General features: G+C 36.4%; 1 protein-coding gene across 1 annotated transcript in view; it reads left to right on the forward strand.

Annotated features, from left to right (window-relative positions):
- The window catches only part of Gucy1a2 (guanylate cyclase 1 soluble subunit alpha 2), a 322,813-nt gene that overhangs the window by 85,762 nt on the left and 224,370 nt on the right, over positions 1 to 12,681 (forward strand). Inside the window, exon 4 of the mRNA XM_031346426.1 lies at positions 7,609 to 8,327. Coding sequence (XP_031202286.1) covers positions 7,609 to 8,327 — 719 coding nt within the window. The remainder of the gene's footprint in view (positions 1 to 7,608; positions 8,328 to 12,681) is intronic.

Genomic DNA, 12,681 nt, shown 5'->3' on the forward strand with positions numbered 1-12,681 from the left:
TGTTCTCCTGTATTTCTTTGAGAGTGCTATTTATGTCTTTCTTAAGGTCCTGTATCATCATCATGATAGGTGATTTTAGATCTGAATATTGTGTTTCCGGTGTGATGGTGTGTCCAGGACTTGCTATGGTGGGGGAATTTGGTTCTGATGATGGCAAGTGACCTTGGTTTGTGTTGTTTATTTTCTTATGCTTGCCCTCCACCATCTGGTTAACTCTAGTGCTACATGCCCTTGCTAAATCTGACTGGAGCCTGTTCTTCCTGTAATGCTGGTTGTGTCAGAACTCCTCAAAGTCAAGCTGTCTCTGTGATCCTGTGATTCTGGGATCCTGGGATCCTGGGATCCTGGGCTTGTTAGTTCTCCTGGGAGTGTGGCTTTCTCTGTGTGTTGTAGGACTGGCTGCAGATCTTTTGCCCAAGGTCTGCTCAGAACACTAACCCAGACAGACCAGAAGGAACTGGAGTCACTGGGCTAGTAGAATTCTTGTGTGCCTAGTCCCGCTGGTCCCAGTTACTCCCAGTGTTGGGACAGAAGTTGGTTCCTGCTCACCTCTGATCCTGGATGTGTCAGAGCGCCTGGAAGTGGAGCTTCCTCTGGGTGTTGTGGGTCTGGCTGCAGAGCTTTTGCCCAAGGTCCTGCTTCCTTTTTAATGTTACTGAATGTAGGCAAGAAAATATTATTGGAAACAGCCCTGTATTGGTCCTAATATTGTATCACCAGAAGGAGAAGCACAGATCACTAAGTCAGTGAGCTTTAACAGCCTCCATGTATATCTTTTGATCTTATTTAAACAGTCCTGGGTGAAGCTATTTCTTAAGATGTTATAAAAATCAGTCATGGTTATTGTGTAGTTTTCTCAAGGTACTTGGGAGATGTTCTTTATGCTGATGAAACCCAGTTTGCTACTTGACTGATATGCCTCTTGCTTATGGTATTCAAAGCTGCCAAGTAGTACATCAAAGTGCTCTGTCCATAAACATATTTTTTTATTTAAGAAAATTGAATAATAGGACTATGTATGATGAGAATTTAAAGAATTAACATCAAAATGCCTTAAACATATTTTAGCAGTATCTCAGTAGTATTTGTGGGAGAAGTGGGTCCATCTCTCATCCCTTATTAGACATTGATTTTAGGAAGATATTTTGATGAAGGAAGTGGGAATGGATTTTCAGACATATAGTTATTATATCTGGCAAGCATATTTTGATATGCCATAGCACATAAGGGGGTTAAGAGGAAGAAGTGATAAATAACATCACATTAAAAGAAAGGCAACTAAAAATGATTAAGCAAAATAAGGACAAACCAGTGTACAGTGGCTTATGTAATTATAGAAGCATTTCTGGAAGATCTCTTACAGCAGAAGCAAAATTGCAATGAATATTACCAATTCTAGGGAGCTGAGCAGATCAATACTATTGTTTGATTCTATTCTTATGTTTTAACACAGGAACTTTTATCATTAGATTTTTTATTTACATTTATTTCACTATAATTTTAAGGATGCTTTTTGTCAAACTGACTTCTTTGTTTTTTCACAATGCTGGGACTATAGAAAATCTTAAAGTATTTGATGTGTTTAGAATGAATTGTAAAAGTAATGTTGTTGACTATTCTGTTTTTCCCTTCTGGAGGGAAGGAACATCCCAAGGCTGATAAGGGTGAGCAAATCAAGTCACAGGCTACATAAATTTCTCCGCACTCAAATAGATTGCTTAAAAAAAAGGATGAATATTTCTAGAAGGGTGATCCTTCTGGTTATTTCTAAAAGGAAAAAACTAGAAAAGAATTAGAATTATGGCAACCAAATAATGTGTAAGCATATTCTTCAGTTTATCTCAAACTTTTAAGTGATTTATTCTTTGATATATATTGATATGCATACATTTTCTCTCATTGTGAGTAAATGATATGGGACTTTAAAACTAGCAATAAAGTAAAATTTCAAACTGAAGAACTGTGACAATTAATATTGATTGTCAAGTCAAAAAAAAATCTAAAATTACCTAAGAAACAAGCCTCTGGACTCCCCTTTGAGAAGAGAAATAGGTTAATTAAGGTGGGATGATCAATTTTGAATGTGGGTATCGCTATTCAATGTGTTTGGCCTTAGACTAAATAAAGAAGGAGAACAGAATCTGAGAACAACATTCAACACCCTCAGTTCTTGCTGCGGATATCCCTATGTCCCTGTCATGATGGACAAAACCTTCAAACTATGAGCCAAAATAAACCTTTTCTTCCTTAAAAAGTGTTCTTTTTTCTCAGTCTTGTTTGATCTCAGAACTTCCTTATACAATGGATAACCCTATAGAGGAAATGATATGTAAATTATAGGTATTAATTTTAATCAAGTTAAAGGAGAGGCTGTAGTATGAGTTCATTCCTCTTTGAATAATATCTTTCCTCCATATTTTCCCTAAGATCATACTGAAAAAAGGGTCATGCTGTGCCTCTGACTACCCCATAATGCATTTCTGTAAGGCAGAGTTTCTTTTTCGAAGACAACTGGGAATGAGTGTGTATAAGAAAACAAATACCTTGATTTTCTCTGCTCAGATTCCTGCTATTCTTGGCTTCTTTCATTCTGGTTGTTGAAAGAATACCAATTATTTCAAGTTCTACAATTCTATATATATTTTAATTAAGTCTATCTAATTTGCATTGTTTACCCTGTTATGCTATGATAAACACTCTATTTCCAGTGGATAGCTTGATGTTTTTCCCAATATATGCACTATAGATTATCTCTTTGATAGGTATCTTCCAATTTGTGAATGTCCAGATTTGTATATGTGTCTGTATGTCCTCTAATGGTTAGTAAAATCATTAAGAAAAAATTATTTGTGTTGTTTAAATAATAAGGTATTAAAGAGAAAATTAATTTTTAGATTATTTATATTTAAAGCTCCCACTCTGGGAGTCAGCAAGAAGAAAGGGAGGACTAAAATAAAATAGTAAAGTTTGGGATACTGAAAATATTCTGAAGATATTATAATGGTAACATATTAATCAATGTAATAGCCTAGCATCAAGGCTGAACTCTAATGTAAACTGTGACTTTTTTGTGATAACAGTTTGTTAGAGTAAAGTCATTGCATAATGTGCAAGCTCCTTCCATTGTAGACATATGATAAGGGAATCCATGCAATGCATATGTGCATGTAGGGGCTGTGAAAATATTTGGAAATATCTATGCTTTCTACACTTTTTTGTCCCAAACCTAATATTAGGCTATAGAATAGAGTCTTGTTAAAGGTAAAAACAAACAAGCACAAAAAACAAAAACAAACAGCAACAACAAACCATCAGTTTTTTCTTAACATCTTAGATGCATACAAATTAAATGGAAAATCTCTAATTTAAATTCAGACTCTCAAAAACTGAACTACCACCCAAAGAACATACATAGGATAGAACTAGACCTTCACACACATATATAGCATATGTGCAGGTTGGTCTTCATGTGGACTCTGAATAACTGGAGTCAGGGCTGGGTATGTTGTGGCTTCATTTTCAGTAAACTATAGAAAGTCTTTAATTTCTTTCTTTATTTCTTCCTTGACCAAGTTATCATTGAGTAGAGTGTTGTTAAGCGTCCATGTGTATGTGGGCATTCTATTGTTTATGTTGTTATTGAGGAGAAGCCTTAGTCCTTTGTGATCTGACAGAATACAAGGAATTATTTCAATCTCCTTGTATCTGTGGATGCCTGATTTGTGACCTATTACATGGTTAATTTTGGAGAAGGTACCATGAGGTGCTGAGAAGGAGGTGTATCCTTTTGTTTTAGGATAAAAAGTTCTATAGATATCTGTCAAATTCATCTGTTTCATAACTTCTGTAAGTCTCACTGTGTCTTTGTTTAGTTTCTGTTTACATGATCTGTCCATTGCAGAGAGTGGTGTGTTGAAACCTTCCACTACTATTGTGTGCTGTGCAATGTGTGCTTTGAGCTTTAGTAGAGTTTCTTTTATGAATTTAGATGACCTTGCATTTGTAGCATAGAGGTTCAGAATTGAGAGTTCATCTTGGTTGATCATAGCTTTGATGAGTATAAAGTGTCCCTCCTTATCTTTTTTTATCACTTTAGGGTGAAAGTCGACTTTATTTGATATTAGAATGGCTACTCCAGTTTTTTTTCTTGGGGCCATTGGCTTGGAGAATTGTTTTCCAGCCTTTTATTCTGAGGTAGTGTCTGTCTTTGTCACTGATGTGGGTTTCCTGTATGCAGCAAAATGTTCGGTCCTGTTTATGTACCCAGTCTGATAGTCTATGTCTTTTTATTGGAGAATTGAGTCCATTGATATTAATAGATATTAAGGAAAAGTAATTGTTGCTTCCTGTTATTTTTGTTGTTAGAGTTGGAATTCTCTTCATATGGCTATCTTCTTTTAGTTTTGTTGGAAGATTACATTTTTGCTTTTTCAGAATGTAGTTCCCCTCCTTGTGTTGGAGTTTTCCATTTATTACCCTTTGAAGGGCTGGATTTGTGGAAATATATTGTGTGAATTTGGTTTTGTCATGGAATACTTTGGTTTGTCCATCTATGATTAAGAGTTTTGCTGGGTGTAGTAGTCTGGGCTGGCATTTGTGTTCTCTTAGGGTCTGTATGACATTGGCCCAGGATCTTCTAGCTTTCATAGTCTCTGATGTGAAGTCTGTAATTCTGATAAGCCTGCCTTTATATGTTACTTGACCTTTTTCCCTTACTGCTTTTAGTATTTTTTCTTTGTTTAGTGCATTTGGTGTTTTTATTATTATGTGGCAGGAGGAATTTCTTTTCAGTCTATTTGGAGTTCTATAGGCTTCTTGTATGTTCATGGGCATCTCTTTCTTTAGTTCAGGGAACTTTTCTTCTATAATTTTGTTGAAGATATTTACTGGCCCTTTAAGTTGGAGGTCTCGACTCTCTTCTATAACTATTATCCTTAGGTTTGGTCTTCTCATTGTGTCCTCGATTTTCTGGATGTTTTGGCTTAGGATCTTTTTGCATTTTCTGTTTTCTTTGACTGTTGTGTCAATGTTTTCTATGGTATCTTCTGCGCCTGAGCTTCTCTCTTCTGTCTCTTGTATTCTGTTGGTGATGGTTGCATCTATGTTTTCTGACTTCTTTCCTAAGATTTCTAACTCCAGAGTTGTCTCTCTATGTGATTTCTTAATTGTTTCTGCTTCCATTTTTAGGTCCTGGATGGTTTTGCTCAATTCCTTCACCTGTTTGTACTTTCCTGTAATTCCTTAAGGGATTTTTGTGTTTCCTGTTTAAAGGCTTCTACTTGTTTACTCATGATCTCCTTTAGTTCTTTAAGGGATTTTTTGGTTTGTTTGTTTCCTCTTTAAGGGTTTGTACCTCTTTACCTGTGTTCTCCTGTATTTCTTTAAGGGAGTTATTCATGTCCTTCTTAAATTCCTCTAGCACTATCATGAGGTATGATTTTAGATCCAAATCTTCCTTTTCTGGTGTTTTGGGATATTCAGGACTTGCTGTGGTGGGAATATTAGGTTCTGATGAAGCTATGTAGTCTTGGATTCTGTTGGTAGGATTCTTGCGTTTGCTTTTCACCATCTGTTGATCTCTGATGTTAGATTTTCTTGCTGTTTCTGACTAGAGCTTGTTCCTCCTGTATGTCTGTAAGATGGTATCAGTATTTCTGGGAGATCAGCTCTCCTCTGGTAAATCCCGGCGCAGATGGCTGTGGACCAGTTGTCCGTCCTGAGTCTTGGGGTCAGAGCACACATTGGAGACAGGATCTCCTCTTTCGGGAAAGGTGTAGAGAGGGCTATGGATCTGTTGTCCCTCCTAGGTGTGGTCTGAGGTAGAACACATCCTTACCAGGCTTCCTTGCCACTTGTGATGCCTGTGCTTCCTGGCTGTTGTTGCCTTAGAAAGTCACTGGAGAGAAAATGGTGGATCTCACCAGAGTTCTGGGTTAAAGCACTTCCTGAAGACAGGGACTCCACTTGCAGGGATGGGGCAGAGAGGGCTGCAGATCCACCACCTCCTTTACTCCCAGGTGTAGATGGAGGTAGAGAGGATCCTGTCCTGGCTCCCTTGCCACTTGTGAGGCCTGTGCCTCCTGGCTGATGCCACCTTAGAAAGTTACTGGAGAGAAAATCCTGTATTTACATTTCAAATATTATCCCTTTCCTGGTTTCTCCTCTGAAAACCCCCTATCCCCTCCCCTCTCCCCTGCTCACCAACCCACCCACTCCCACTTCCTGCTCCTGGCATTTCCCTACACTGGGGCATAGAGCCTTCATAGGACCAAGGGCCAGGGCTTCTCCTCCCTTTGATGACCGACAATCCCATCCTCTGCTACATATGCCACTGGAGTCCCTCCATTTGTACTCTTTGGTTGGTGGTTTAGTCTTTGGGAGTTCCGGGAATACTAGTTGGTTCATATTGTTGTTCCTCCTATCGGGTTACAAAACTCTTCAACTCTTTGAATCCTTTCTCTAGCTCCTCCATTGGGGACCCTTTGCTCAGTCTAATGGTTGGCTGAGAGCATCCACTTCTGTATTTGTAAGGCACTGGCAGAGTCTCTCAGGAGACAGCTGTATCTGGTTCCTGTCAGCATGTACTTCTTAATATTCACAATAGTGTCTGGGTTTGGTGACTGTATATAGGTTGGATCCCCAGATGGAGCAGTCTCTGGATGGCCTTTTCTTCAGTCTCTACTCCACACTTTGTCTCCATATTACTCCCATGAGTATTTTGTTTCCCCTTCTAAGCAGGACTGAAGCATCCACACTTTGGTCTTTCTTCTTGAGCTTCATTTCGTCTATGAATTGTATCTTGGGTATTCTGAACCTTTGGGCTAATATCCACTTAATCAGGTATACTATGTGTTTTCTTTTATGACTGAGTTACCGCACTCAGGACAATATTTTCTGGTTTCATCCAGTTGCCTAAGTATTTCATGAAGTCATTGTTTTTAATAGCTGAGTAGTATTCCATTGTGTAAATGTTCCACATTTTTTGTATCTATTCCTCTGTTGAACAACATCTGTTTCAAAAAACTCAGGATAGCAAAAAATATTCTCAACAATAAAAGAACTTCTGGGGGAATCACCATCCTTGACCTTAAGCTATATTACAGATCAATAGTGATAAAACTATATGGTATTGGTACAGAGACAGGCAGGTAGATCAGTAGAATAGAATTGAAGACCCAGAAATGAATCCGCACACCTATGGTCATTTGATCTTTGACAAAGGAGATAAAACCACCCCGTGGAAAAAAATTTAACCTATGTTGGATATTTGGGGATGCAGAAAAATATCTCTTTTGTTTCACTTACCTATTGTCACTTTAAAAAATATGTGTTTAGTTTTAGTTATGTGTATATATGTGTCTCTGTGTAGGCATGGGGACATAAGCTCTGAATCATATTTTTTGTGTCTAGACTTAGAGGTTGTTCAGAACCACTTTATGTAGGTGCTAGGAATCAACTGAGGTCTTCTTTGTGAACATTATATTATCTTAACCACTGAGCCATATTTCTGTCTCATAATTGCTGCCTTTTTAGGTAAAATACCTAAAGACATATAGCTAATTACATATAGTTTATGTTACTAACATTTTTATTCTCCTTTATCCCTAGGACTGAAGTTCCAAGAAATTCAAGAAAGATTTGGTGAAGAATTCTTTAAGATATGCTTTGATGAGAATGAGAGGGTCCTTCGAGCTGTAGGCAGCACATTGCAGGACTTCTTCAATGGCTTTGATGCATTGTTGGAACACATTAGGACTTCTTTTGGGAAACAGGCCACTCTAGAGTCATCATCTTTCCTATGCAAAGAGCTTCCTGAAGGTACTCTAATGCTCCACTACTTCCACCCTCACCATACGGTGGGCTTTGCAATGATGGGAATGATTAAGGCTGCAGGAAAGAGAATCTATCACTTAAATGTGGAAGTTGAACAAATTGAAAATGAGAAATTGTGCTCTGATGGTTCAAACCCAAGCAATTGTAGCTGTCTTACTTTCCTTATCAAAGAATGTGAAACTACTCAGATCACAAAGGACATTCCACCAAGTACTTCCCAAGTTCCTGCAGACCTTAGAATCAGCATCAACACCTTTTGCAGAGCCTTCCCCTTCCATTTGATGTTTGACTCTAACATGGTGGTCCTTCAGCTTGGGGAGGGCCTACGGAAGCAACTTCGATATGACACTCACAAAGTCCTGAAATTTGAGGACTGTTTTGAGATCGTCTCTCCAATGGTTAATGCCACGTTTGATAGAGTCTTGCTCAGATTGTCCACCCCATTTGTTATAAGGACCAAGCCCGAAGCTTCTGGTACTGAGAATGAAGATAAGGTAAGTAATCATGTACTTCACATGGATGATTGGAATTAGTAGAATGGATAGTTATTTCAATAATGGTTTGTAGTTGTTATTATTTAGGCAAGAGAGCCTTAAGCACCATTTAGAAGATTACTGGTCCCTGGATGTATGTAGAAAGATTTGGCTGTATTTCCAGGCTTTTTGCATAGTGTCTGCTTCATTTGTTAATTTATTTCACCACATAAAAAGAAGATACTTAATACACAGCACATTACAAAATGCCACAGCAATTACAAAATGATAGGACTCAGTAAAAATCCACATTATCAACTCATGAATATTTCCATGGACTGACTCAAACTGTAAGAGAAATTTCAACATTTTGGGATTGTCTGGCTTATCTTTAAGCAAACAAAGAGAAAAACATGCTTTATCATGATTATGATCTCTTCAAAATTTCACAGTCTCTGAATACTTTATTTATGTTATGTGTATGTGCTAAGGAAAAGAAAAATATATCCTCTCTAAGTTGGGCATGGACTAATTAAATTTTAGTATTCAAATTGAGACAGATTTTTAAACAACTTCACTACTTGAGAGAACATAATGCATAGTATTTTAGTGTAGATTTTTATCTTTTGAGTTTTCATTTGAAAATCTTGGCTATAAAACTCTAAGTAGCTAAGGAAAAGATACTAGAAATAAAACTAAAAATAGTTGATTTCCAGCAAGCATTTGTCTTTCAGATACATTATTTTCTTAAAAAAAACTGACAATAATACGACATGAAATATAATAAAAATCAGTTGTGACTACTTTTACCTTTTTGGTGGTATATTTTAGTAATCCATGGGAAAAATCATGTTAATTTTTAGTGTAGATGTTTGAATGTATACTCATTTAGTTTCCAGTAGGGTATTTTTAGTCTATTTTCCTGTCATGGTAAAAAGAGCTATTTTGGGCTATTGCTCAAGATTCTAAGTGATCTGGGGGAAGTCACTGATTTTTAGAATGTACAAGGAGGAAGATGGTAGAACCAACAAAAAAAATTAAGTAAATGAATAATTTACCTATGTTCTGAAGTGTTTGCAATGATAGGTCAAAGAATAAATGGCTTCTGGAAACCATACCTAATGATTTTTCAATAGTCTTTATTGTTGACTAGTTTTATAATTTTGTGGTTTGATGGAAGAATTTTAAACAAGGCATTTGAGAAAGAAGGATGCACATTTATTTCAAGTAGCTGACTGAATAAAGTGATCTAGAAGATTCACTGAAACATTTTTGTCATATAAGTCCTATGGTTTGAAATTACTTGAAGATAGACTTGGGTTCCCACTTAGCACATTTAGATATTTCAGTTTAATTCATTGGTACTATTGGTTCCAATAATACTAGTGACCACAGAAAGATATTTTGTTAACATTTAAACATGTATGTTATGTATTTGACAAGCTCTGTACATTCTGAAGCCTTTTCAGAATGGAGGACACTTACTAAATGTGTATTTTTGTCTACATTTGGAGTTACTTTAAACCTATGTATAAATATATGTATATATATACATATATATAAATATTTATATAATATTAAAACTGTCAGCTTTGTTTTATAAAAGTTCAATATTTGGCTAAAAGATTTTGAAGTAGTTTTGGCCTTTAAATTAAAGCTAGTCTTTTAAAATTTGCCTGAATGAGAAGATATAACTGTTAATTTATATCTTCTATAGATTTAAGAAAAAAAATCTACAATTTAAAGTTACTGCTTCAGACTTTTCCTCACAAATTTCACTATGCTTGGATTTCTATTTAATTTGTGTATCCAGATAATAAATAGACATAAGGAAATGATGACTCAAATGTCAGGGCCCCCTGCCAATTCAAATAATAAGGAACTGCACTCATTGAGAGAATGCAATTATCATTTAAACTTGTCAGTGATGGTTTAAAAATAATGTGATAACAGGATTTTTAGTTCAAATGAGATAGTAATCTGCTCAATTTACATTTACATTCTTGCTCACTCACTTATATTTGCCAGAATGGGGAATTAGTGAGGCTGTAGCTTTTCCAAGTTGAACATTACAGTTAATAGCATAGCTTCTTGAACAGTGGATAAACTTTTGATTTAGTATGTCACCAAATACACTGTACAGAGTTTTTTTTTAAATATGCAAGGAGAAAAGAAAATCTACTTGAAAATTATGTGCTTCTTAAATTTGACCTTCATATGAGTCATTTCCTCATAAAAGAGATCCTTGATCCATCACTGCATGTGCCTGGAGCTCATGATACTTTAATAACCCTTCATAAGAAAGTACCATTTTAAGTACTCCATTTATTTCATTTTATTTTATTTTATTTTATTTTATTATTTTAAAGACTCTATTACCATGTCCCACACTGAAGCCTATCATTATTAACTCTTTTGGGGGGGCATGCATTAAACAGCAATGAACTCTCACCTGCTATTATAAAGACAAAGACAACAGTTAAGCTACAGGATGCTAAAATATTAGCAGAGCTAAAATGCTTTTCATAAACTATGCTGATTGTCATTTTTTCTTCTTAGTCACTGGTTAAATGTAGGGCTGAAATGAATATGCTCATGAGTGGTTTCATGAGACATTAATGAAATAAAGCCAGCATCCTCAACTCTAAATTATTCTCTTTATCCTCCTGTATGAGTTAGAGATGTATAAGAGTGGCAACTTTCCTACTTTCATCTTGTTTTAAGTTCAACTTCCTTTTTATCATTTCCTTGCCGTATTGTAAGTCAGTCCTTAAAAATGGATAATCCGGTACTGTATTCAGTGATTGATTACTGTGAAGAGACAACACAGCCCTGAAAATTTTGTAAAAGAAAACATTTATCTAATAGCTTATTTAATTACATTTTCAGAGATTTACTTTATTGTCATCATAGTAGTGAACATGGTGACATGCAGGCAGACATGGTACTGAAAAAGTACCTGAGAGTTCTACATCTAGATCTTCTGCAGGTGGCAAGAAGAAAGAAAGCTACTGGGCTTGTCTGGGTCATTGAAACCTCAAAACCCACTGCTAGTGACATATTTATACCAATGAGACCACATTTACTCCAATAAGGTGCATTTCTTACTCCCTCTCAAGTAGTGCTACTCTCTGATGGCTAAGAATTCAAAGATTTGAACCTATTCAGGGCCATTCTTATTCAATCTACCACATTTCATTCCCTCATCACCATAGGCTTACAACCATATCATAATGCAAAAATGCATTCATTCCAACTTCATATGTCCTCAGAGTCTACCACAGAGACAACCTCTTACTGTAATGCCCTGTAAAATCAGAATATAATGGCAGTTCACAGACTTCCAATATACAGTAGCACATGATATATATCTTACAATCAAAAAGTGAAAACAGGGAGAACACTGAGGAAATACTAGACCAAAACAAAATCTAAATTCAGCAGAGCCAATTTTAAAGTCTGCATCTCCAGGTTTTATGCTTAAGTGCTCTTAAGTCTCCAACTACTTTCAGCTTTGTTGATGCTACATACTTCTCTTTTTGGAAAGATTCCACACTCTCTGTGCAACTCTTTTGGCAGGTATCCCATGACTGTGGCATCTCCAAAATTTTGGGGTCTCCAAGACAATCGAAGCTTCACCTTCACAGCTTCAGCCAATGGCCTCTCTGGTGCTCCATGCAGGGACACTCCTGACATATCCCTAGCCTCTGTGGCTTTTCTTAGCCATAGAGGGAGATTCAATAACCTCTTTCTTGTATTGTTGACATTGAAGCCAGAATCACATGGCTGAAGTTGTAAAATTCTTCTGACTTCTGAGACTGATACATGACCCTTTGTTCAATTCAATTACTATCAACTGACTGTTCATTTCCTTCACTGCTTAGTCTTTTCATTATTTCCTTTTCACAAGTCGGAAGCGTAGCAGGTGTGGTCTTGCCCTAAGGTCATCACTCCATTTATTCTAATTAGCATTAGTCTTTTCTTTAAAAATTTATCTCCTTGAGCACCAGATTTAGCTCTATTATGCTTTGTGGTGCTCCTCTACTCTTCAAACTGCACATTTGTAATTTTCCTTGCTCAGCCTGCTCCTTTTAATAATAGATCTGCATAAGAGTGACCACTAATTACCACAAAACACAGTCATTACTAGGCTGTTTTGAAAAAAATAAATAAATAAATTTAGCCTCAGGCAGATTTTTTTTTTTGACCAGGGGAAAAGGTAGCCATATTTTTCACTAAAATATCATAAGAACAGTTTCTAGGCCACTTACTAATCTTATTCTCCTTTGAAACTTCTTGAGCTGTGTTATCATAATCTATGTGGCTCTCAGCACCACTATCTTCCTACTAAAGTGGATCTTTAAACTCCACTTAA

Source organism: Mastomys coucha, unplaced genomic scaffold, assembly GCF_008632895.1.
Source record: "Mastomys coucha isolate ucsf_1 unplaced genomic scaffold, UCSF_Mcou_1 pScaffold24, whole genome shotgun sequence".
NCBI classification, from domain to species: domain Eukaryota; kingdom Metazoa; phylum Chordata; class Mammalia; order Rodentia; family Muridae; genus Mastomys; species Mastomys coucha.